This window comes from Ovis canadensis, chromosome 19 (genome assembly GCF_042477335.2).
Source record: "Ovis canadensis isolate MfBH-ARS-UI-01 breed Bighorn chromosome 19, ARS-UI_OviCan_v2, whole genome shotgun sequence".
Lineage (NCBI taxonomy): Eukaryota > Metazoa > Chordata > Mammalia > Artiodactyla > Bovidae > Ovis > Ovis canadensis.
Genome location: NC_091263.1, coordinates 28,845,301 through 28,872,907, shown reverse-complemented (window position 1 = coordinate 28,872,907; position 27,607 = coordinate 28,845,301). Strand labels below are relative to the sequence as shown.

Below are 27,607 nucleotides of genomic sequence, written 5' to 3'. Positions count from 1 at the left end.
AGGGGGGCTGGGTTCGATCCCTGGTCAGGGAACTAGTTCCCACGTGCCACAACTACAACTAAGACTTTATGCAGCCACATAAATAAAAATAAATATTTTTAAAAAAAGAGAGTTCCAGCAAAACATCTCTTTCTGCTTTATTGACTATGCCAAAACCTTTGACTGTGTGGATCACAATAAACTGTGGAAAATTCTGAGAGAAATGGGAATACCAGACCACCTGACCTGCCTCTTGAGAAACCTCTATGCAGATCAGGAAGCAACAGTTAGAACTGGACATGAAACAATAGACTGGTTCCAAATAGGAAAAGGAGTACGTCAAGGCTGTATATTGTCACCCTGCTTATTTAACTTCTATGCAGAGTACATCATGAGGAACGCTGGACTGGAAGAAACACAGGCTGGAATAAAGATTGCTAGGAGAAATATCAATAACCTCAGATATGCAGATGATACCACCCTATGGCAGAAAGTGAAGAAGAACTAAAGAGCCTCTTGATGAAAGTGAAAGAGGAGAGTGAAAAAGTTGGCTTAAAGCTCAACATTCAGAAAACGAAGATCATGGCATCTGGTCCCATGACTTCATGGGAAATAGATGGGGAAACAGTGTCAGACTTTATTTTTTTGGGCTCCAAAATCACTGCAGATGGTGACTGCAGCCATGAAATTAAAAGATGCTTACTCCTTGGAAGGAAAGTTATGACCAACCTAGACAGCATATTAAAAAGCAGACACATTACTTTGCCAACAAAGGTCCGTGTAGTCAAGGCTATGGTTTCTCCAGTAGTCATGTATGGATGTGAGAGTTGGACTCTAAAGAAGGCTGAGCGCCGAAGAATTGATGCTTTTGAAGTGTGGTGTTGGAGAAGACTCTTGAGAGTCCCTTGGACTGCACGGAGATCCAACCAGTCCATCCTAAAGAAGATCAGTCCTGGGTGTTCATTGGAAGGACTGATGTTGAAGCTGAAACTCTAATACTTTGGCCATCTGATGCGAAGAGCTGACTCATTTGAGGAGACTCTGATATTGGGAAAGATTGAGGGCACGAGGAGAATGGATGACAGGATGAAATGGTTGAATGGCACCACCGACTCAATGAACATGGGTTTGGGTAGACTCTGGGAGTTGGTGATGGACAGGGAGGCCTGGTGTGCTGCTGTTCATGGGGTCGCAAAGACTCAGACGTGACTGAGCAACTGAACTGAATATATGTATACATCTGTGTAACCATTACCACAGTTAAGATAATGAAAATCTCCATCACCTCCAAAAGGTTTCCTAGCACCCTTGTTAATCCCTTCATCCTTCCCCTCTCCCTATCCCAAGGCAACCACTTATTTGCCTTCTGTCACAAAGACTAGTTTGCGCTTTTTAGTCTTCTATAAAGGGAATGATACAGAATCACATTTTTATTTATTTCTGAGAGTAGTTCTGAAGAATCATTTATCTTGCTACTTACTTTAATTTGATATAAGCTAGGTTATTTTATTATAAGGATGATTCTGTGGCCATGACATTTGACCACATCTTAATGATATGGCAGAAAGCAAAGAAGAACTAAAGACCCTCTTGATAAAAGTGAATGAGGAGGGTCAAAAAGTTGGCTTAAAATTCAACATTCAGAAAACTAAGATCATGGCATCCACTCCCATCACTTCATGGCAAATAGATGGGGAAACAGTGGAAACAGTGACAGACTTTATTTTTCTGGGCTCCAAAATCATTGCAGATGGTGACTGCAGCCATGAAATTAAAAGACACTTGCTCCTTGGAAGCAAAGCTACGATCAATCTAGGCAGCATATTAAAAAGCAGAGACATTACTTTGCCAACAAAGGTCCATCTCTCCAAAGCTATGGTTTTTCCAGTAGTCATGTATGGATGTGAGAGTTGGACCATAAAGAAAGCTGAGCACCGAAGAATTGATGCTTTTGAACTGTGGTGTTGGAGAAGACTCTTGAGAGTCCCTTGGACTGCAAGGAGATCCAACCAGTCCATTCTGAAGGAAATCAGTCTTGAATACTCATTGCAGGGACTGATGGTGAAGCTGAAATTCCAATACTTTGACTACCTGATGTGAAGAACTAATTCACTGGAAAAGACCCTGATGCTGAGAAAAATTGAAGGTGGGAGGAGAAGGGGATGATAGAGGATGAGATGGTTGGATGACATCACTGACTCAATGGACATGAGTTTGAGTGAGCTCCGGGAATTGGTAATGGTAGGGAAGCCTGGTGTGCTGCAGTCCATGGGGTTGTAAAGAGTTGGACATGACTGAGCAACTGAACTGAACTAATGAGAGGAAGTTATACCCACAAAAATCTCTAATGTTTCATGAGATGAGGGTGTTTTGTGGCCTTATAACTTTGAATGTAGATAAACCTTAACATCTCAGGGCAGCGAGGACCTACTGGGACTGACCTCAGGTGATCAATAGCTGTACACACACACACACACACCACATACATGAATACATATGTGCATACATGCATATCGTGTATAACATAGGGACTGGCATCCTGACCTTTTGGCTCTCTGGAAGCACCCCAAGGTTCCAAGCTTGAGGACAGCAGTCCCGACTGCGATTCTGTAGAGGAATGTGTGAGACAGCACATTTTGGTTTGTATCTTTTTCTTCCTTTTGTCAAGGATGCATAATGAGCTAGAGTCAGGTGTCCCCCTGTTCTGTCTGTTGCGGTCCAGCACATCACCATCTGTCACCTGGCCTGTTGTAAGAACTCCCAGATGGTCTCATTGCGTCACGCTGGCGTGCACTGCAGTCTTTCCGCAGAGCTAAGCTGGAGAGAGCCTGTGGAAACACAGGCGACGCCACCGTTATAACTCCTGGGGCTCTCCCTGCTCCCTGTCTTCTTCTTGTCACGTCTAAAGCCCTCCAGTCACCCCTGGGCCTTGGGGTCTCAGCCGCTTCCTCCTTCCAGCCTCGCTGGCCTCCCCGTGGGGCCTCGAACCCCCCACACCCTGATCCTGGTGCCACACTTGTGCATTCGCTGTCCTTCCTGCTCACAGTGTTCACCTGCACATGTCTGCCGTTCATCTTCTCTTGCATGGATTTCTGCAGAGAGCCGCCTCCTGAACCTGAGAACTGTGAGATGAAGCTCTCTGTGTACAGACTTCCTCTAGCCCCTTGGCCATCTGTGCTTTTCTTTATAGCTTGCATGACTGTCTTGCTTTGTTTATTTTGTTTGAGTAAAAAAAAAAACCTTTTTTGTGCCCCCCGCCCCCTCCCGCCCCACTGAACACCATTGAGACAGAACATTTGTCTGTCCTGCTCATCGCTGCATGACTGTTGTTTAGAAGAGTTCTTGGCACACAGTAGGTGCTCGTTTCCAGTCATGAGCTGCAGCATGACCAGTGGGACAGGAGGGAAGTGAGCAGGAGGCAGGGCTGCAGGAGACAGGGATGTGACCGTGGAAGGCTCCTCAGCCAGGTTGGGGGCCTGGGTTTTGATCCTAAGAGCAAGAGGAAGCTGGTTAAGAGTTATAAGAAAGGTACGGATGTCATCTGACTTAAGTGCCACACGAGTGATTCTGGTTTCAATGTGGAGAATAGATGGGAGGATTGTAAGAGAAGCTTCTGGACCCTAACTGCAGGTAAGTGAAGGAGGAGCAAAATCAGGAGAGGAGTGGGTATTTCAGAAAAGAGTTTATAGGGCTGAATGTGGAAGTTAAGGTCTAAGAAAAAGGGCTACAAAGAGTCCCCTGAGTTGAGTGGGTACAAAAGTCAACCCGGAACCCAACAAGAGCTGTTTTGTGTATTTATTTAACATGGAGTGGGAGGCAGAAGTCAGACTGCTGTGTGTTGAGGATTTAGAGGGATGTGGGATCCTGAGGAAGTCAGCGTAAAGTGAGCATCACCCTAGGAAAGAGCAGAGGGGTGTGGGGGCAGAGGGCAGTTTTGAAAATGGGAGATGGCAGTGAGTCTGGTGGAAATAGGAAGGATCCCATGGAGACACGATGTTGAACACTTAGGAGCAGTAAGGGATAGTCCAGGAGCTGGTGACCCTGAAGGGAGAAGAGTGGGCGGGGACTTGTGCGCCCGCATGGAAGGGGTGGAGGAGCCTGTCCTGCTGTGACCCAGGGTGTGAGCAGCTGCAGGTGGAGGTGAGCGCATGGTTCCTCTCTCGTGACTTTCATGATCTTTGTGAAGAAGAAAAGCGAAGTTTTGGGAGGCGGTGGTTGAAATGCTATAGTTTTTCAGGAGAGGGACTCGATCAGAGAGAGAAGCAGGCCTGGTGAGTGACATGGAAGGTCCCTGGGCTCCCCCATCCTTCGGCACTCTGGAGTCTGTGTTTTTGGTGTCCCCTCCTCCTAGATCCCAGCTGTCTGACCACAGGCCTAGAGAGAACAAGCTACTGCCTTCAGGTAAGGCTGCGTTTCCCCAGACCTGAGACAGTGGAACTCCAAAGGATGAGGTCCTTCAGGCCTTTGTCAGGAGTGATTAAATTGTAGGCCAGGAATCTCAGTGATAGATGTGGGTAAAGAAAAAGGGCGAGGAACGTGGGGCGTAGGGTCCAGGGATGTTCAGGAAAGCCTGTGGTGAATGTCATGAATAAATGAGCTGAAAGGAGGCACATTGTGTTTGAAAGTTAAATTGGGTGCTGGACTAGGGATTTTTGAGCTGAAGCAGCTCTGGTTGATAACGGCTAGATTATGACCATGTGTGGCATTTCATGATTAAGGGTATAGTGTTAACGAGTCACAATTCTCATCATGGGTATTAAGTACTTTTGGATCAGTAAGGTACCACTTCTAACATTTGGACAATCTTAAAACAGAAATATTCTGTCTAAGCAGAGCCTACTCTCTTCTGCTATAACCAGTGGTTTTTTTCCCACCTTTCTCTGTGGCCCCTGATTGATTCTGTGACTTTATTTGTTAGGTTCCAGGAGAGTTCTGTGGTTATTTTTCTAACTTAGTTCTGTGAAAGAATCATCCCTGATATCCCCCCAGTCCGTGTACTCGCTGATCCTAGTTGCGTGCTTTTGTTAAGCCGCCTCTTGCTAGGCATCATACTGTGCTTTCCTTGTTCCTGTGGATTATCCAGAGATACTGCTCCAAACTGCAGGTCCTGTGCTTTCAAGTCATTCCAGATGACGTCATACCGTTACGTAGAAGTATGTGTATGGTAATCTGTGGTTATCAGTGGAGTGGTTTCTCTTAACAGCCAGAGCATGCTGTCATCCCTTGGTTCTTTCCATCTAGCTGTTGCTGAGGGGAGCTTATCAGCATCATATATGACATACTGGGAAACGGAAGAAATGCTTTGTATGTACACTGCAGTAAAGGACCCCTCATCAGGTCATAATTGGCAGGTTGTAAGTAGTACTTGCGGTAGGATGTTAAGAAGTTCTACGTCATTTGTCTGTGTGAAACTTGGCCTTTTCTCTTGAAAGGGTTAACACCTTCTGTGCCGTTAGCCTCACTGCCTTTCCTTTTGCTTCATTTTTAGGAAGAAAAAAAAAAGCACCCCCGAGAATGCTGGGCTGTTCCCTTGGCTGCATACACGGTGCTAATGAGGTGCCTCCGGGAAGGGGTAAGGCTGCTTTGTTGTCCTCTGTAGACGCCTGCAATTGTAATAACCCTTCAGGCACTGTGTGAGGATTGTAGCCTGCAGCGGTGCACGGGCCTGTCAGCCAAGTGCTATACCGCTCCTGAATTTAAATAATCCCGACAAGCCACTGTGAGCCCGTGACCTACAGTGGAGCAAGTGAAAAAACCAACTCACATTCACTTGTTTAAATGTCTTGCTTTTTAAGAGACGATAGCAAATAATAAACAACCTAAGTAGGTCTCAGTGACATATCCTTAATCCTCCGCTTCCAGTTACCAGTAACTCAGTTTAGTAAGCCCGGTGTATGCAGGGAATTTTCTGCCAGCCTCGGTAGCCCAGTGATTATCTTGTCATATTGCCATTTTGTGGTTCAGAAACAAGGAAGCTGCCACCAGCATCCACTGATTTTAATATTAAGTAGTCGTTATTATCTGATGTGGTTTCTTCAGCTTATGCACATCCCTTCTCTTGCTACTGTTAATGGCTGAAAACCAGCCAGCTGGCCAACCAGCCAACTTGCATAAGTAGCTCCTGTGTGTGACCATGAGGAGGATTTATAGCTGACCTCAAAGGCTGGCATTTTTGTTTGCTTTAAACCTTGACATTGTTTCACCCAAGGCAAAGCCATAGGCTAAAAGCATTCCTTAAGGAATGAAAAAAAAAATGTCAAAACAAACATCTTCCTTTTGAGTTCATTACTTCATGCATGTTATGGTAATGGCGTGATGTTCCAAGTACAGAAAAATCTCTGCAGTTTTCCCCTAATGATCCAGAAAGGCATCGAGAGCACGTCTCAGCCTGTAGGGTGAATGTGTAGCCAGTTGTCCCTGTGGGGTGTGCATGAAGCCAGTGAACTGCGCTGTATCAACAATATGAGAATTAAGTTATCTTTATCTGTAGTCAAAAGACATGTTTGGGTTTATCATTCAAGGCCTCAAGCTAGGCACACCCAGGGGGCACACGGATGAAGAAGGTGGGCTTTATGTTCATGCACACATGTACCTGTTGTGGGAGATGAGATAAAACTATAAAGTGGAATCTGTCGAGTGCTTTCACGCCGAAGAACAAAATACAGGAGCTCAAAGGAGACAGGAGTCTTCCAGGGATTTTTTAAACGGTGTAAAGAAAGTTTTAAAACTTTGTATCTTTAATTTATAAAACTTAGACGAATGCTGAGTAAAAGGTGGTCGGTTCTAACCCATGAGGTGGTGTCCTTTATTAGACATGTCCTGCCCAACCGCTCCTGTATTTCTCAGTGAGTGCATACTGTGAAGAGTGTTTGCTATGCGTGTGTGTTGTTAACGGTAACATGATGATACAGCTAATGATGTAATGATAGAGTTCACAGTGAACAGACACACTTGTCTTTTATTCTCTCTTGGTATGTGTGTCAGGTCTTGTATATTTTTCACGAAGAGGGAAGAAAGTCTAGAACTCTAATTTGTGAAAATTTTATATATTTGGAAGACGTTTTAGTGTATGCTTTGGCAGCACGCACACTAACACTGTCCGTATAAAGTGACAAATTCAGAGGTGAACATTCCCCCTAAAAAGGACTGTCTTTTCAAAAATAATTCGATTGTAGCAGTTCTTGAGCAAATTTGTCTATTGTATTCAGGACATAGTTGAAGGTAAAATAATTTTTAAGCCACTTGTCTTTGATGATTTAATTTTTTTAATGTAGAAAACTGTTTTCCCAGCTCCTACGGGTATTTCTGAGTGTAGGTTCTTTTCTTACAGAAGAATATATGAATTGTGCGGATATGGTTAAAAGCGCATACTCTGACTCACTCTGTTAAAAAGCAAAAGACTGGTTGCTTAGAGAATTCTGTCTCTTCTGGATTGAAATTTGTACTTTCTTTCAAGGAGTATTCTAACTTTGGTGATAAACTTCACCAAGGTTTTCTTGTTTTGCTTAAATTTTTTTTTCTTTTCACAGATTTTTGTTTCCCTTTTTGAGTGTATTGCTAAATACTAGATTGATTCTAAATGTTGAACTCTGTATAAATGGATTGGCACCATGTTCTTTTGAGACTTAGTTTTTTTTTCTTTTGCTTAAAGTTAGGTTGAGGTTGATACATGTTGATTGTGTAAAGTGCAGCTCATCAGTACCACTGACTAGTGTGTTGGTGTATGCCTCAATACAGAAACACAGGCACACGTGTATCAGTTTATATAGGAGTATCCACTGACCCACATCTTCTTGAACATTTGATAGAGTCACAGTTTAAATTTTTGACAATCTCATGAGCATTAAATTGTTTCCTCAGTGTCTTTTTAATATGCATTTTCTTGATTACTAATGAGGATGACCATCTTTTTCTGTTTATCTTGGTTTTTGGAATTTCCTGTTTTGAAAATGATTATCAAGTCTTAAGCCAGTTTCTTCTGTTGCTTTGTAGAAATTCTGCATACCATCATCCCCCTGCCCTGCCTCTACCAGCTATTGCTATAAAATGTTTCGAGTATTAGAAAAGGAAAGAAAACTAATGGCCTTTATTTCCGTCAGCTGTTAATATATTTGCCTTTTTTGCTTTGTTGTAATATGTGTGTATGTATATATATCCATATATGTGTATTTACTATTTATTCATTTGTTTATTTTCTGAGATGTCTGAAAAAATTCAGATGTCATGGTACTCTACCCACAGGAATTTCTTTTATGTGTTCTGGATATGATATTAATCTTTTGTTGTTTACACGAGTCCCAGATACTTTTCTATTTTGTGTTTGATCTTTTCATTTCCTTAACAGTGTCTGTTGCTAAGCAGAAGTTCTTAACTTTAATAGAAATTTATCAATCCATAAGATGTTTGGTCTTCTCATTTATAGTATCTGTGGCTAAGCAGAAGTTAACTTTAATAGAAATTTATCAATCCATGTTAATCTAACACTAAGATGTGCTGTTACATATTCTTTTTTGTGTGTATCCGTTTAGTTCAGTCGGTCAGTCATGTCCGACTCTTTGTGACCCTACGAACCACAGCACGCCAGGCCTCCCTGTCCATCACCAACTCCCGGAGTCCACCCAAATCCATGTCTGTTGAGTCAGTGATGCTATCAGTGAAGCCCCAAAAATAAATAAAAGTTTTTGTGTATACTTTTATTTATTTTGGGGCTTCTCTGATAGCTCAGTTGATAAAGAATCTGCCTGCAATGCAGGAGACCCCGGTTTGATTCCTGGGTCAGGAGGATCCGCTGGAGAAGGGAAAGGCTACCCACTGTAGTATTCTTGGGCTGCCCTTGTGGCTCAGCTGGTGAAGAATCTGCCTGCAATGCAGGAGACCTGGGTTTGATCCCTGGGTTGGGAAGATGCCCTGGAGAAGGGAAAGGCTACCCACTGTAGTATTCTGGCCTGGAGAATTTGCAGAGTCGGACATGACTGAGCGACTTTCACTTAAACTTCATTAATTTTTGGCTGTGCTGGCTCTTCGCTGCTGCACAGGCTTTCTCCAGCTGTAGCGAGCGGGGCTGACTCTCTAGCTGCGGTGTGCAGGCTTCTCACTGTGCGGGCTTCTCTTGTTGTGGAGCACGGGCTCTCGAGCATGTGGGCTCAGTTGTTGCGGCTCCTGGGCTTAGAGAACAGGCTCGGTAGTTGTGGCGCGTGGTCTTAGTTGCTCTGAGGCATGTGGGTGGGATCTTCCCGGGTCAGGGATCCAACCTGTGTCTCCTGCATTGGCAGACGGATTCTTTACCATTGAGCCACGAGGAACGCCCACGTTACATGTTCTTCTAAAAGTTATTTTTTATTTTTTCCTTTTTTCTGTTTAGAAGTTTAATTTGTTTGTAATTGTTTTGTGTGTCTGTGTGTGGTGATACGCGTGGGTCCAGTTCTGTTTTTGAAATAAATGTAATCAGTTATTCCAGCATCATTTAATGAAAAGTCTTCTCCCCACGACTCTTTGGTGTCACCTCTGTCATTTCTGTGTGCATGTCTCTTCCTGGGCTCTAATTAGTTCTGTTGCGCTGTTATCTGTGCTGTGCTATTTAAATTAATAGTCCTTATTTTTTAATAATCTTGAAAATATACAGTGACATTTTTTTGTTACCATTGTAATCTTTTTCCTGAGTTTCTGAGCTCCTTTTAAATTTTCTTTTTACTTGAAAAGTTGATTCTAAAAATTACATGCAAGTTCACCTGTTGGTACTTTGATTGAGAGTATACGTCTATGAATAAATTTAAGGAGGATTGATAGTAATGATAATGGAAGGCATACTCAGTGAGAAGACTAACGAGAGAGTGTCATATTTGGTTTAAAAAACACTGAAATAAGATGATTGTAGTTCCTTTGAATTCTCCATGACATTCCGCTAATGTATTTAATTCACTGCTTAAGTCAACTCTCTCAGATACAGCTCCCATTCTTTAGAGGTAGCATTTATGAAACACATTATGTACCAGCTGGATACAGGAGAGGCAAAGATGATTAAGATACTGCCCTATCTTCATTTATTAGGAAAGTGATTAAAAAAAAATTTTCTGGTTTAGTATGCCATTTCTTGCTGTTTTGTAACTATATTTGCATTTTCTTCCCTTCTCTCATGTAGTGACTAAGACACTTAAGACTGTCAACTTTTGTCTCAACCTAGTGTTAGCTGTGTCCCATTATTTTGACATGTACTGTTTCCATTATTGTTCTTTTATAGATAATCCCTAGTTTAAATTTTTTTCTGGGTCCAGGGTTTTTTTATGGGATGGTTTAAACTTTTTCAGGTGGGTGGAATTTTATTGCCTCTTTTTTCTTTTGTTACAATAACAAAGTTGCATTACTGTATAGATTAAGACTGTCTATTCTATTTCTCTTGTATGTTTTTAAATTGTGGTAAAATATATATATTATTTGTGCTGTTTCTGTTGTTCTTAAATATATTGATATTTTCTGCCTAACTTATTGACCTTTTTATAAACTTAGTAATTTCAAAACTTAGTAATGTGCCTTATTGAAAATGGGCCATCGATTCTGATTTTTACCCCTTATCTTTCTAATCTGTGCATTGAAAAAAATGTGGTATGGGAATTGTACTTTTTTGTTTTAACTCATATGTAAATTTCTTAGAAGACAATTTTAGTTTTAAATTATAAATTTTGTTCATGTTTCTGATGCATATAGATAACTAACTTTGCCAAGGGATTTTCCTACGTATTCTATGATAAGGGTTTTCTAGTCAGATACATTGGGACGTATCGGGTTAAACAAAGTTGAATGGTTTCGTTTGTATTTAGTACTTTTCAGAACTTGTAATTATGAATCCACATGGGAGCATATTGTATATGATGTTTGCAAATTTATTTGCCCACAGACATATCTCATCCTGTGGCAAATTGTAGGATGCACTTTGAGAGAGAAATGTAGTCTTATTCTGGGACTGTTATGAGTTTATTTAAATAGTGTTCAGTAAACTTTCTCTTCTTCAAAAGATCACCTAAGAGATTATGACCTCATTTTCTAAGCAGGTCAACCTGTTATGACTTCTGTAATTTTAACAATGATAGTAGAAATGTGAGTCAAGTGGTTTTGATCTTGTTACAGACGTAAATGCTCAGGTGGAAAGAGGGAAATATTTAGAGTGAGAGACTTAGCGTGGAACATGCCAAAAAAAAAAATCTGGTATAACATTCTATTTTCGAAAAATTTTGTTTTTATTTTGGCTGTGCTGGACCTAGGTTGCGGCACTTGGACTTGGTTGCCCCGTGGGATGTGAGATCTTAGTTCCATAACCATGGATCGAATCCTTGTTCTCTGCATTGGAAGGCGGATTGTTTGTTAAGAATCCTGGACCACCAAGGAAGTCTGGTATAACTGTTTTAAAGAGAGTGTGGCAGTGTAGAAGAAAAGGTGTCCATGATGACACTGAGTCGTCGTTTCGACTTGGCGTTGGCGTTTTGGAGACTTTGAGCTGGGAGTCAGAGGATGTGGATTTGAGTCCCGGGTGTGCCACTCTAGAGTACTTTGATAGTTGGAGCCCCACCTGATGTTTTGTATGAAGAAAGGTACCTTGCTGGTTGATCCTCCACGTGCTTCTGACTTGGGCTCTCTTTGACAGCTTCCCATTCCATTGCCTTGACTCTCATGTTTGTTGTTTTACAGTTGCTAAGTTGTGTCCAGCTCTTTGCAACCCCATGAACTGCAGCACGCCAGGCTTCCCTGTCCTTCACTGTCTCCCTGAATTTGCTCAGACTCATTGTCCATTGAATCAGTGATGCCATCCAACCATCTCATCCTCTGTCTTCCCTTCTCCTCTTGCAATCAGTCTTTTCCAGCATCAGGGTCTTCTCGAGTGAAGGCCACCAGCTCTTCATATCAGGTGGCCAAGGTATTGGAGCTTCAGCATCAGTCCTTCCAATGATTATACTAGCAAAGACAGATTATGTACTTGGTATCATCACTGTACTGATCCTGGGAACATTTGGCATTGAACTTACATGGCATGTGTTCAATATGTGCATGAAATAGGGAGGCTGAGGAAGCTGACTTTCCTTGAAGGCAGTGATTTTTATCTGGGTAGGTAGCAACCTATTCTACAGTGCACACAGAAGCTGAAAATAGCACCTAGAGTCTTTCCACATGTTTAGAGGAGATTCATTTTATGCATTTGTATCTAATCAACCTCCACTTTTTAAAATAACTTGCATAATAGTCTGTAAGTCTGTATATAATTATGGGTGCTGAACTGAACACCTGCCATATGTTAAAATGTGAGGCTGAAATAATAAATCCTTGGCCTAATTATTCATTTCTGAACAATAGCTTATTAGACAATTTCGATGTAACAAATTTCTTTTAAGAGGAAATTGAATTTCCAATTTATAATTGGTGCTTTAAAAAAAGAAAGCTAGTGGTAAATTGCTTATGTATTTAATTAGAAAAAGATAGGACTTGAATTAGAAAGTATAGAGATATTAGTCATTGTGTGTATTATCTTTGAAGTGTTTTTGGACACTAGTTATCTAGAATGAGGACGGAGAAGTTAAATTCTCTTGATATTGGATAAAAGTGAAAATGTACAGCTACGTTTTCTGTTTTCGTTACTGTCACAGTTTTAAGTTTAATTTTCCTGATAAAGAACGCGTGTGCCATTAGCATCGGGTTCTCCTTGCCTTTATATAGTGAAAGTGGGCAGTGTGTATGGGGAATAGGAATGATACAGCCTTTTTGTGTGTGGTTTTCTTTTTAATGTCACTGTTCATAATATTTGGAATGCTAATGTTAGTAGAAGGCAGTAGGGCTTACCAAGTATGGAGTTGCCTACTGTGTCTTAAAGCGAACCTTTGAGAATGGCATAAGGAAGCAGTCCTGAGTGTTTTTCTGAGCACGGGGCGTAGATGAGTTTCCTGACTCTTGGTGAGGTCAGAGGCACGAAGTGTGGTGTGCTCACTGCCAGAGGGAGGTTTGTACCTCCTCTTCTCCTGTGGCAGATAATCTTGGGGGGAAGCTCCACAGGGCTGTACAGTTTACACTGGTTGGACTTCTGTGTAAATTTTCATGTTCCTTTAACTGTTTTATCCCATTATATGCTTTGTAGACTGAACAAATTCTATAGCTCTTCTGTGTCTTTCTCATTTAAGACCTATCTTTAAAAAAAATCTTTTTATTATTATGTTTAACTTCATGGTATTGTGGATAGAGGGAATGGTGTGTGTATGATTTGAAGTCTTTGGAATTTGTTGAGGCTTCTCTCATGACTCAGTATGTATGTATAATTAGGGGGAAAATGTTCAGTTCTGCCATTGTTGGGTGATGGGCTTTTTTTCTCGAAGTATGTCAGGCTTGTTAATCTGATCGATACATACAGATATAAATCTATGTTCATGCTGATTGTTTTTTGTCTGTTTTATCAGAGATAGATATTTAAATTGTTTTCAGTTTTATTGCAGTGTAGTTGACATGAAATTGTAAGATATTTAAAGTGTACAATTGGCAAAACCAATACAGTATTGTAAAGTAAAATAAAGGGAAAAAAATAAAGTGTACAAAGTGATTTGATACGTGCATACACTGTGATAGATGCATACATTCCCCTATCGAGTTAACACATGAATCATCTCATATTTTATCCTGCTACCTTTTTTGGGTGGTAGAAGAGAGAACATTTAAATTCTCCTCTTTTAGCAAATTTCAATTATACAGTGTAGTGTTATCAACTAGAGTCACATTGTTTTACATTAGACCTCCAGACCTTATTCACTTATAGGTGAAAGTCTGTACCTTTTACCAACCTGTTTTGAAGGGTGTTATTGTTGGGTACACATTTATAGGTTGACGGTTACTTCTTTTTCTTTTGGTGCTTTAAAGGCATTGTTCCTCTGTGTTCTGGTTTGCGTGGTTTCTGATGAGAAGTCTCCCATCAGCCTTATCTTTGTTAGGTAGTGTGTTAGACAGTCTCCATATGTCCTTTTACTGTCACTGTTTCTACAAGTTTCTCTTTATTATTGCTTTTTAGCAGTCTGATTATGACGTTCAGTTCAGTCGCTCAGTCGTGTCGGACTCTCTGACCCTGTGGACTGCACGCCAGGCTTCCCTGTCGATCACCAACTCCCAGAGCTTACTCAAACTCATGTCCATCGAGTCGGTGATGCCATCCAACTGTCTCATCCTCTGTCGTCCCCTTCTCCTCCCGCCTTCAGTCTTTTCCAGAATCAGGGTCTTTTCCAATGAGTCAGTTCTTTGCATTAGGTGGCCAAAGTATTGGAGCCTCAGCATCAGTCCTTCCAATGAATATTCAGGACTGATTTCCTTTAGGATTGACTGGTTTGATCTCCTTATAGTCCAAGGGACTCTCAAATCTTCTCCAACACCACAGTTTAAAAGCATCAGTTCTTCGGCGTTCAGCTTTCTTATTATGATGTACCTTGATGTTATTCTTCTTTCTTCCTCTTGAGGTTCATTGAGTTTCTTAGATTGGGCTTCCTAGGTGGCACCAAGGGGTAAAGCACCTGTGCTAATGCAGGGGGCCATAGGAGACACGGTTTTGATCTTTGGGTTGGGAAGATGGGCTGGAGGAGGGCGTGGCAACCCACTCCTGTATTCTAGCTTTTTCTTTTTTCTTTTTTTGCTAATTGCTATGTCTTCACTAATCTTCTCTAGTCATTGAGTCTGCAGAGTCTGATGTTATTCCAATTCAGTGTATTTTTCATATTAAACATTATAATCTCTACTCTTCTGACTTGGGTCATTTTTTAATCTATTTCTTTCATTCTTAACGTGCTTCTTTCTTCTTCAGTATATGGACTGTATTTATAATAGCCATTTAAATGCTTTTTTCTTATTCTATCACTGAATTTTATCTTATGAGTCATATTTTCCTGCTCTGTGTGTATGAATTTAATCAGATGTCAAATATTGTGATTTTTATGTTGTTGGGCATTTTAAGTCTTTTAAGTACTTTTGTACTTTTTTTTTTTTTTTAGTCTTTTAAGTGCTTTTGTGCTTTTTCTTGGATTCATTTAAGTTACCTGGAAATAGCTTGATCCTTTTTGAGACTTTTAAGCATTATTAGGACAATATAGTACAGCCTTTAGTTGAGGTGAATTTGGTCACACCACTGGAGCAATTTCTTTCTTAGGACTTTCCTTGATGCCCTGAATATAGGTGGTCTTTAGCTAATTATTTCCAGCCCAGAGTAACTTCTGTTGATTGTTCTGCATACTCCTTATAATTTTGAAATCGTCAAGTTTTTGTTATACTATAAGTTATTATGTGTATTTTCTAGATTATTTCAGCCTTTTTATGGAAATATGTGGAAAATTAGGGTCTTCCCTAGTGGCTCAGCAGTAAAGAATCTACCTGCAATGTAGGAGGTGTGGGTTCGATCCCTGGGTCAGGAATATCCCCTGGGGAAGAAAATGGCAAGCCACTCCAGTATTCTTGCCTGGGAAATCCCATGGACAGACAGGGGAACCTGGCAAGCTACAGTCTGTGGGGTCACAAAAGAGTCGGACACAACTTAGCAACTAAACAACAGCAGCAACAACAATATATGTAGAATTATTTTTAACTATGTTTAACGCTCAACCAAATGTAATGGTTCTATAGTAGCCTGAAAAAATGACCACACCTCCAGAAACACCTAAAGATGATGGTCTTGGTGTCAGGTCTTTATTTATAGAGCAATGGTTATGAAGAAATGATGTGTATATGTTTGTCATCCTAAGTATTAATAATATCTATTTAATTTTCTCCTGTGTTCTCTCTCTCTATAGGAGGAACGTGTTGTGAATCACATGGCAGCAAAGATTATTGAAAATGTCTGCACTACGTTTTCTGCTCAGGCCCAGGGCTTTATTACTGGGGAAATTGGGCCTGTTTTATGGTACCTATTCAAACATTCCACAGTTGATTCTCTCAGGATAACCGCAATATCGGTAAGATGGAGCGTCTTTGGGGGATATATTTGCATGTATTTAAATACCAAATTTGAAGAACTGTGCTAGACATAGAGTGAATTTAATTGAATAGGTGGAAATCTCAAGAGTGGCAGTTGGTGAGAACAGTAATTTGATTTTTCTCCTGAGGCAAGAGGACTGTGGGGACATTCCGAAAGGGTCTTGTATGATCCTGACATTAGGATTCCAAAAACTATTTGGAGGTGATAGTGGAAAGCTGCAGTAGTGGGTTGGGTATAGCCTTCGGTCTGGTGTATTTTTAGTGTTCCTTGACTGTTTTTGTTAGCTCCCTCTTTCAGATTTTATGTACAGTGGGTTTGTCATATGGTTCAAATGAATTCATGTTGAAGCTCAGGCATCTATGATTTTGTAGTTTTTGTATCCTGATTGTCTGTTACTTCACTTCCATCCATGGTTATAACGACTTGGTGTAAAAGGTAATTATGTATGCAGATGTGTTAACCTGGTTGTATCAATATAAGGGTCAGTGAAAATGCTTCGAGCCTTTCTCAGGAGTTATTTAAATGCTCTTTTTGATCACTAGTCTTATCTGGGCTCTCAGTGTTATCTGGTACCCTCCCTGTATTTCTCAAGCTGACTCATCCTTGTGCTTCTTGCTGTGCCAAGTTTCAGACCTTATCTTTATTCCCTAAGCCTCCATTTCGACATTTTTCCCTCCTTCATTCTCAGTAAGTGACTTCCCCCATACTTCCCAGATAACCACAGAGACGTCCAATGGGAATTATCCCTGGGTCCGTCTTCCGCGTCTGTGGACCTGATTGCCTCCATCCCTGTCCTGCCTCAATTCTTCCCTTCCTTCTACAACTGATGAGCTGCCCCTTCTCCTCTCAGAGAAACTTCGCCATGATTCTTCTATCTGTTCTTGAGAATCTTCAGTCAAATGGTTATTTTTGCTCTTTTCTAAATCTTTAACCCCTCCTTGTCTACTAAATCTTATTAATTAGCGCTCATGTATTCTTTACCCCAATTAAACAAAAAATCCCACATAAAAACATATCCAAAGTTTTCTAGGGTGTACCTCCATCTGTTCCCCTATCACCCCAGCCATACTTCTTGGAAAGGTTTTTTTTTTTTTTTTTTTTTGCCACAAATGCTCCTTTTGGGCCTGCTTTATCTGTCCTGAAAATGTGGATGAACCTAGTCTTGCTGACATCTTGAATGACTTGCATATCGCTAAATCCTGTGGCTATTGATGGCCAAATGTATTTTTATGATTGTATTTCTTTTTGGCTGTTGTCCAGGCTGGCTTTCCCTCACTGCGGTGAGCAGGGGCTGCTCTCTAGCTGTGGTGCCCAGGCTTCTCACTGCAGCAGTCTCTCTTGCTGTGCAGCACAGGCTCTGGGGCGTGGGCTCCAGGAGCTGCAGTTCCTGGGCTCAGTGGTTGCAGCACACGGGCTTAGTTGCTCCATGGGATGTGGCATCGCCCCGGATCAGGGATCGCACCCTTGTCTCCTGCGTGGGCAAGCGGACTCTTTACCACTGAGCCATCAGCGCAGCCTCTGATGGGTATTTTTGAGTTCTTTTATTTACCATGTTATTTTGAAGATCAAGGGCTAACCATTCTGCTTGCTGAATGTCTTTAAACAAAGGACACCTGCTTCACGAGCTTCACATTGTTAGAATCCCCTCCCCAAGTTGTGATATTAGTAATTACGAAGAAACTGTCAGAGTTACAGAGTATACCAGTGAACTTTCTCAAGGCATCTTTGAGTCATATCTTACTTAAGGCCTTCATTTTAATCCTGGACTTAAAAAGAAAAACCACCAACCTGTCTTGCTTTAATTGGGTTTATGTTATCATTTTTATCTTTATGCTCAGCATGGTTTCTTTTCTTGGCAAAGTTCTTTGCAGTTGTTTCTACCAATGTCCCACACCTTCTAGCACTTTCTTCATCTGACACGGTAAGCTTCACTCTTTCATCTTGGGCTTCTTATATTTTGTTGTCAACATTCATCTAAATTATTAATTTTTCACTGAAATTTTTCCAGTTTCCCCCAAAATGTTTCTTTCTTCTTTTGTGCCCCACGATCATATTCAGTAATGTGTTAATATATTGTTTTCATATTTCTTTAGTCTCCTTTAATTTGAAACAGTTTCTCAGCCTTTCTGGGAACTTCATGTCATTTATGAGTTTAAAGGGTGTGGGGCTTGTATTTTTTAGGGTAAGGCTCAACCTGGGTCTGTCTAGTGTTCTCCCATTGAACCTCAGCACCGTTGAGGATCCCTACCTGGACCGGATGCCTCTGTGACGGTTGCCATATGATGGTTATCTAGTTCTTTCATTCCTTGTATATTAGAAGTTGGCGAATATTTTCTATAACGGGCCAGATAGTATGTACCTTGGGTTTTGGTGGCCACATACAGTCTCTGTTCCATATTCTTTTTTTTTTTTTAACTTTGTTATTATTGGAGTATAATTGCTTTATAATGTTGTGTTAGTTTCTGATGTATGACAAACTGAGCTGTATGTATACATATATCCTCTCCCTCCTGGGCCTCCTTTCTACCCAAACCGATCCCACCTCCCTAGGTCCCATATTCTGTTTTATTTTTCTGTTTGTTTTCTATAACCCGTTAAAAATGTAAAAACTGTTGCACATTGTACTTAAGAGCAGTGCAAAAATAGGCCTTTGGTATTGGTTGGAATTCTATCGTAAGGATGCGCTGTCCCTTCTCTCTCATATATGCATGTATTTGTATCATTATGGTCAGGGATGCCCGTTTTATTTGATGAAGTGCAATGTCATATTACTGTTACCACTGTTACTATGTGTTGTTTGAATGCTCGGATCATGCTAGAAGCCCTCCAAGCTGGCTTTTGTGTCCTGTTGATCTATTTGTCATTGTTTGATCACTTAATTCCTTTCTGAAACCATGCAGTTTTTGGACTACTTTCGTATTTTCACTCTGCCAACCCTGGAACCAATCATTTCTCCAAGGAAGCTTTGATGTTTAGAACCCACAGTCTGGGTGATGTGCTTACTGCTTTGGGGTTTTATTGTTTTCAGGCCTTCTAAGTATTCAGAGATAGAAAAAAAGTGTATGTACCCGTATATACATATGGAGCTTCCCAAGTGGCACAGTAGTAAAGAACCTGCCTGCCGATGCAGGAGACATGGGCTTGATCCCTGGGTCAGGAAGATCCCCTGGAGAAGGCAATGGCTACCCACTCCAGTATTCTAGCCTGGAAAGTTCCATGGACAGAGGAGGCTGGCGGACTACAATCCATGGGGTCTCCAAGAGTCAGACACAACTGAGCGACTAAACACACGCGCGTGCACATATTCACGCATACATAGAATTATTCCTACACTTATCATTGTAGGTATTTGGAACAAAACTCATGCATTCATGCTGATGCTTCCAATTTTAATCCAATATATTAGAATTCTTTCTGGACCTCCCATTTTCTGTATCTGTAAATCCCTTCTTGAACAGAAACCTGGTTCCCATTATTCTCAGTGTATTTATTGACCTGTTCAGCTCATTTATTCAGCTTAGCAGACTCCATCCCCTCTGGCCTCCTCCTCTGTATCGTCATCCTCCTGCCTTGCCACTGCCGCTCCACTTCCTGGGCTCCGTGAGCGGATGCCCCCATTCCCCTGTCTGCCTCCTTTCCTCAGAATCTGATGTATTGTCTTTGGGAAGGGAAGGAAAGGGAAGATAGATGAAGGAAAACAAAGGGCTAGATGTCGTTTTTGCTGCTTCGTCTTCCTTATTTCCTTCCCCTTTGCTGTTTACATCCAGCTAGTCAACCTGTCCTTTGACTGTGATTCACAAATACAGCCCAGGACTGTGTGCCTCTCTCTGCAGCTCTGTGGTTACCCCTGAAATCCAGGCCACCACCGTCTTTCACCCAGACTGACCTATCATCTCTTGGCCCCATAGAGTCCCCTGTGCAAGTGTGGTCCTCAGATGAGCAGCATTAAATAACCTAGAAATTTGTAAGAAACATGGGTTTTTGGACCCTGACCCACAGTTGCTGTCTCAGAGTCTCTGAAGGAAGAGGCCCAGTAATCTGCATTCTAACAAACACTTCTAATGCCTATTGAAGTTTGAGAACCGCTGCCCTAGGCCTCGAAGCTCTTGGAAAACACTGCCCTGGGTGTAGCGTGAAAGATGGCTAATTAATCCTTCCCCCTCAGGAATGGCATCCATTGCTTAGGGATTGGTGGTTGAAGGGAGTGGGCCTGACTTGGGAAATGTGTTGAATGGATAAGAGGATTTCTGGATTTATTTAGTTTGTAGGGAATCTCTATATGAACCACAGTGGGAACCAGAGAAACCTTTAGAGTTAGATTGAATAGAATGGCTCCAGTGAGGGAGGTGATTGGGCTATTTATAATTCCTGGCATGCTGAGAGGAAGAGTGACAAAGCAGAGTGTTTCAGGGTGGTGGTTCAGGAGAACTTTCCAACAACACTGACTGCTTCCTCCTCTCTCTCCACCCGCTGCCCGTTTCCCATGTAGTTTAAGGTCTCAGAGGTCAGATGAGAGTGTGTAGAGTTTGAAGAGGTCCCCAAGGTAATTTTGATATGACATAGAAAAAAATCATTCACGAGACAGAAAAGAAATGGTTTTTAAACTTATTCCACGGGGATTCTGTTCATGTTTCTAATAGGTATGCAGCCTGTACTTCCAAATTAGTCTCTTTCTTAGACATTGCTTTAATAAATAGATGGTTAAGAATTCTGGAAAACATGGGTAAATCTATGGCTGATTTGTGTTGATGTTTGGTAGAAACCAATGCAATACTATAAAGCAATTATCCTTAAATTAAAAAAATGTTAATGAAAAAACTGGAGATAACATAATGTCCTTTTTGAGGTAAATTTTGTAGTGAATTTTGAACTGAAAATGTTCTTTACAGCTATAAAATGTAATTTCAAACTCTGTTTCAATAAGCAAAGATTTTAAACAACAGATTACTGAAAATCAAAACTGAGATTTAATTTTTTTTAATTTGAGGAATACAAGTACTCATATGATCTTAAGCCTCTGTGAACTCTCAACTGTATTTTATATCCAGAAGTGACAAATTAAAGGTTATTTCTTGCATGAGTTTTTCCATATGGAAGATAAGTTAGGCATTTGAGTGCCTTTCTGAAGACAGGACCTTACAGTTGCCCTCATATTACTTTGAATACACGTAGGAGTAATTTGGACAAATCTTGCATCAAGAAATAACCCATATGGTTGGGTAGATATTTTATATCAATAACAAGTCAGTATTAGTTTGAAAGCCTCTCCCAGGAATTGTTACAGTGCTAATGATAATTACTGTTCACTGTCTTTAAGTCTCTTTAAGGGAGATCTCTAAATTTCCTTAAAAAATTCAAATTGTAGCATGATCTTTAGGGACTCCATTTAGAATGCTTTTTTTTTTTAATCCAAGAATTAAATAATATTTGAGATGATACTGAAATAATGGAACAATTCTGTTTTCTTAATTGAAGTATAGTTGATTTACAATGTTATATCAGTTTTATGCGTATAGCATAGTGGGGCTTCCCAGGTGGTGCTAGTGGTTAAGAATCTGCCTGTCAGTACAGAAAGTGTAAGAGATATGAGTTCCATCCCTGGGTTGGGAAGGTTCCCTGGAGGAGGGCATGGCAACCCACTCCAGTATTCTTGCCTGGAGAATCCCATGGACAAAAGAACCTGGCGGGCTGTAATCCATAGGGTTGCAAAGAGTTGGACACAACAGAAGCGATTTACCATGCAGACATGCACGTACAGCATAGTGATTCAGTACTTTCACACATTCAGTTCAGTTCAGTTCAGTCGCTCAGTCGTGTCCGACTCTTTGCGACCCCGCGAATCGCAGCATACTTCAGTAAATGCTATTACAAGATAATGGCTATCATTTCCTGTGCTCTAAGTGTGTCCTTATTGCTTATCTGTTTTATACGTGACTTTGTGTCTCTTAATCTCATACCCCTAACTTACCCCTCACTTCTCTGTCCTCTCTGGTAACCAGTAGTTTGTTTTCAATATCTGTGAGTCTGTTTCTATTTTCCTGTACACAGTTGTTCATATTACTGTAAAAAATTCTACATATAAGTGGTATCATACAGTATTTGTCAAATATATTTCACTAGGTGTAATATTCTCTAGATCCATCTACATTGCTGCAAATGTCAGAATTTCCTCCTTTTGTATGGCTGAGTAATACTCCATCCTTGTGTGTGTGTGTGTGTGTGTGTGTGTGTGTGTGTGTGTGTGTACACTACATCTTCTTTATCCACTTATCTTTTTGGGAGGTTGCTTGCATATCTTTGGTGTTTTAAATAGTGCTGTTACAAACACTGGGGCTCATCTGTCTTTTCAAATTAATGTACTCATTTTTTTTCTAGATATATACCCAGGAGTGGAATTGCAGGGCCAAATAGTAGTTCTGTTTTTAGAATTTTGAGGAACTTCCATACTGTTTTCCATAGTGAATGCCCCAATTTACATTTATACCACCGGTGTACAAGGGTTCCTTTTTCGCCACATTTTCTCCAGCACTTATTATTTGTAGACTTTTTGATGATAGACATTCTGATAGGTGTGAGGTGATACCTCATTCTACAAGTCCACTTAAGCCTGATTCCAAAACCAGTCAAAGACACTACAGAAATAAAAATGCCAGGTCAATACCTTTGATGAACCATTGATGCAGAAATTTTCAACACAATATTTGCAAAACAAATCCAACAATATATAAAAAGGATCACACACCATAATCAAGTTAGATTTATTCTAGGGATCCAAGGATGGTTCAACATTTGCAAATCAGTCAGTCAGGTACATCATATTAACAAAAGGAATAATAAAAATCATGTGATTATCTCAATAGATGCAGAAAAAGCACTTGACAAAATTTAGCATCCATTCATGCTAAAAGCTTTCATTAAAGTGGTTATAGGGGGTACATATCTCAACATTATAAAGGCTATTTTTGACATATCCACACTAACATACTCAGTGGTGAAAAGCTGAAAGCTTTTCCTTTAAATTCAGAAACCAGACAAGGATGCTCACTCTCATCACTTCTATTTAACATTGTATTGGAAGTCCTAGCCACAGCAGTCAGACAAGGAAAATAAAAGGCATCCAAATTGGAAAGGAAAAAGTAAACTGTCACTATTTGCAGATGACACGATGCTTCATATAGAAAAACCTAAAGTCTCCACACACACACAAAAAACAAAACATTAGAACTGATAAATGAATTCAGCAAAGATGCAGGATACAAGATTAATAGGCAGAACTTTGTTGCTTTTCTATACACTAATGGTGAACTGTCAGAAACAGAAATTTTAAAAAATCCTGTTTTAAATCACATCAAAAAGACTAAAATACCTTGGAATAAATTTAATTATAGAGGTGAAAGACCTCCACTCTGAAAACTATAAAACACTGGTGAAGGAAATTGAAGAGGATTGGAAGACATGGAAAAGCTATCCCATGCTCTTGGATTAGAAGAATTAATATTGTTAAAATGGCCATACTACTCAAAGCAATCCATAGATCTAATGTAATTCCTATCAAAATACCCATGACATTTTTCATAGAAGTTGAACAAATAATCCTAAAATTTGTGTGGAACTACAGAAGAGCCCTCATTGCCAAAGCAATCTTGAGAAAAAAATAATGAAGCTGGAGGTATCACCCTCCTAGGCTTCAGACTGTATTATAGAGCTACATTAATCAAAACAGTGTGGTATTGGCACAAAAACAAGACATACAGATCAAGTGGAACACAGAGCCTGAAATTAAACCTATGCATCTGTGGTCAGTTAATCTTCAGCAAAGGAGGCAAGAATGGGAAAAGATAATCTCTTCAGCATGTGAGTCGTCATTTTTCCCTCTTTCCCGCTCTCTCTGTCTCTTCTTCCCCTGAAAGTTGCATCAGACAGCTTGCCCTTCCTAGAACCTGCTCTGCGTCTTCATGTCTCCATGTGAATACTTGTTCTCTTCTCTCTGGCTAGAATTTTCTCATCTACTTTTCCACCTGTCCATTTCCCACTGACCTTCAAAAACTGACTCAGTTATCATCCTCCTCCTGTAGCTTTTTTTGACTTAACTTTTCGTGCTTTTCCAAGCGTAATTGAGCCCACTTCCATTACAATACTTATTAAATTCTTCCAGTTTGTTAATTGTAAATTTCATCTTTAATAGTCTATGAGAACTTGAGAACTAGCTCAAGGGTCTTGATTACTTTGGTTTGACTTCTGCCTTTGCCACTTGCTAGCAAATTATGCCTTTGAGCAAATTGCTTAAATACTCTGTCCCTTAGTTTTATGATCTATAAAATGGGGCTAATAATAATACCTTTAAAATGTTATTTGGGAGAATTAAGTGAAATAGTCTTTAGATATTCTCAGATTGTGTTCTTCACTTACTAAACAATAAATGTTAAATATTTACTTTTATGACAATTTCTTCAGCCTTTAATTTAGTGTCTACATATGGAAAGCTTATCTTAATGTTTTCATTGCTTAAAATAATTTATGAGTCTATACAGAAAAACCTTTATCATTTTAGTTAACTTATAATGTACATAGGAGAAGGAAATGGGAGCCCACTCCAGTATTCTTGCCTGGAGAATCCCAGGGATGGGGGAGCCTGAAGGGCTGCCATCTGTGGGGTTACACAGAGTCAGACATGACTGAAGTGACTTAGCAGCAGCAGCAGCATAACGTACATGATACTTCTAAGATCTTCTAATGTTTTATAACTTAAATTTTAAAATTTATTAATTTTCTATTTTAATTGAAAGATAAGTACCTTTCAATTGTGATGGTTTTTGCCATGCATCAGTATGAATCAGCCATAGGTATACACATGTCCTCTCCATCCTAAACCCCCTTCCCACTTCCCTCTCTGCTCTGTTTCCCAACTTGAATTTTTATTGGAAGTTGGATTATTGTTTTAATTTTAAGTGTGTCTAAATTGTTCAGATTACTTATGCCAAGATAAGTGATGAAGGAGCAAGTTGAGCACCTTTTTCTCCTTTTCACAGAAGTATTTGCTCTCTTTCTGGGGGTTGGTTCGTGCCCTTGGAGTCTCCTAACGTGTCTGTTCTCCTCTCTCTGCAGGCCTTGTGTAGAATCACTCGCCATTCTCCTACTGCCTTCCAGAATGTGATTGAGAAGGTGGGACTGACCTCGGTAATAAACTCCCTGGCCTCTGCCATCTGCAAAGTCCAGCAGTACATGCTGACCTTATTCAGTGCAATGCTGTCCTGTGGGATTCATCTTCAGAGGCTAATCCAAGAAAAGGTTTGACCTGTGATTCCACTTAAAAAATGGGTGTTTTCTTCTGCGATTTTAGTGGCCCCATAAGCAATATATCTCTGTGGAATTTATTTTTCATCTCGAGGGGGCCCTTTTGAATTTGCCAAACCTCTGTACCACAGGCCATTCATCTGAAGATGTTATAAAAGTCTTTTAGTGATTAAAATAGAAATCCGGTAAATGGCTCTGCCGACTTGTCCCATTTTAGTAATGAAAAGTTAGAAAATTTATGGATCCTTCCCCCATGCTAATATTTCTCATGGTTCTTTGTCCTCAGCCCCCGTCTCTCTTCCCATGTCCTTTGCCTGCCTTTTGGAGGGGTCCCTTTATATTCTCTGCTCACCCTGACTCATTTTTTATTCCTTTCCTTGTCCTGATACTCCGCCAGCACACTGAACCTTCAGAGCACCCCTTCTCTTGTTTTTAACTTTGTCTCCTTCTAATCCTTTGATATACCTGTATTTTATGCACTGTAGAGTCTGTAAGTGTTCAGTTCACATCACAAAACCACACAGCTACAAAGAACTCTCTGCTGTAACTGTCCTCAGTGTCTTCTCTAGCCGCCTACTCAGGAGCGATCCCTGAGCCAGAAACGTTGGCATCACCTGTGAGCGTTTCGGAACCGCAGACCCTCAGGCCGAATCAGAGCCGAATCAGGCGGAATCAGACCCTGACCTGCCGAATCAGAGCTGACATTTTAATGAGGTCTCTAGAGGATTGGATGGAAGGTTATGGTTGGAGAAGTCCTGCCCTTGAACATTAGTGTCCAGTGAGGTGTTAGTGGATGAAAATTGTGGACCATGGCTACATACACACATTTGGAAAGCAGTGAGTCAGAGAGAGTTTCACTTGTACAACCTTTCCCAGTTTTTCAGTTGCTCATGTGTGTTATGAATCTTCCTAAGGGTGATGTAGTATGCAATGTTCTTTGCACTTATTGGACCAATTATCTAACTTTTTCTGAGGGATAATAGCTGTCAAATTAGAGTGTTCTGAAACATTCTCAGCAGGTAACACGGCTAAGAAGTGTGGAATGGGGCCACTTAAATATAGTGTTTGCCATGGTTCTTCTGCATGAAATGCAATGTGTTAAATTTGATTTTTTATAAAGCTAAAAATTTCTATGATTAATAATTGTCATGTTTACATAGTAAACTTGATCTTAAAAGTCAAAATAGAGAGCAAACCAGTTCTTGGCTTTTATTAGTCTGATTTCGATTCTGCTAAGAAATTTGAGCCTCACAGAAAGTATAGTTTGTGTATCTAATTTTTTGGTATTTAATTTACCAAGTCATTGAAGGTTATTATCATTGTATTAGAGAGAGTACCATTTGAGTAGTTTTGCTGTGTAAATTGTGTTAAGAGAGGCTGAGTGTTTTGTAGTTTATTTTTCTTCACACAGGCATGGGTTGATTGAGTTTAAAATACGGTATTTCACAAAGGTAGTGAAATAATACGCATTAATTAAATGATTTTATATTTATTTTATAATGTTTAACTAATATTCCATGTATCTTAATGATTGAATAATAACCTGTGTTAATTGAGAAACAATCTTTTGAATTTAATTAGTATTGTTACTTAAATTTTTAAAATTGCGGTAAAAAACAAAATTTACTCTCTTAACTATTCTTAGGTGTAGTTGGTAGTGTTAAGTATATTTGCATTGTTGTGAAACAGAGCTCCAGAACTCTGTCATCTTGTTAAATGGAAGCTCTGTATCAACTGTACATTTTGGCTGTTGGGTTTTATTGAAATCTCTGCTTCGGTGGGTCTCCTCTGACACTGAACTGGCAGAGGAAGGGTGGCGTTGCTTTGTTCCTCCCCTGTTGGTGTGGAAGCCCAGATTACCCTGTGGGCTTCTGCTGACACCCCAGTGACGTGGCAGAGCTCCTCCTTCCTGATGGGCAGGGGTGGGAACCCAGGCTTCCCACCGCCTTCTCTGATGCCTTCCTGGCTGGTGGGGGGAAGAGCTCCTCATTGCTCTTCCACTGACACTGGTTGGGTACAGGTGGGTGCCCCATTCCTAGCAGAAGGTGGCAAAGGCGGAGGCCTCTCACCAGCCTCTCATGATGCCATCTCAGCAGGAGTGGGGAGAGGAACATGGGTGTGAATATGGGTGGAGGTCTGGGCATCCCATCAGTATCTCTGCTGATACCATGGTTGGGGCCAGGGGGGCTTGTTATTGCTGGCTTGGGATGAAAGTCCCAGCTCTCCTTGTTGTCCTTTCTGTTTCCCTGGCAGGGAGGAGTGTTGGATGCCTTGTTAGAGTCACGTGAGGGTGGGAGCCTAGGCTCCCCTCTTGCCCTTTGCTGAAAGGGCCGTGGTTTTGTCATGGTGCTTGGCTGA

General features: G+C 40.6%; 1 protein-coding gene across 4 annotated transcripts in view; it reads left to right on the top strand.

The window, feature by feature from the left end:
* Positions 1 to 27,607, top strand: part of ULK4 (unc-51 like kinase 4) — a 502,577-nt gene that overhangs the window by 91,229 nt on the left and 383,741 nt on the right. For all 4 annotated transcript variants that reach the window (XM_069560715.1, XM_069560714.1, XM_069560717.1 and 1 more), the window contains 3 exons: positions 5,468 to 5,551; positions 15,771 to 15,932; positions 25,061 to 25,243. In XM_069560715.1, coding sequence (XP_069416816.1) covers positions 5,468 to 5,551; positions 15,771 to 15,932; positions 25,061 to 25,243 — 429 coding nt within the window. The remainder of the gene's footprint in view (positions 1 to 5,467; positions 5,552 to 15,770; positions 15,933 to 25,060; positions 25,244 to 27,607) is intronic.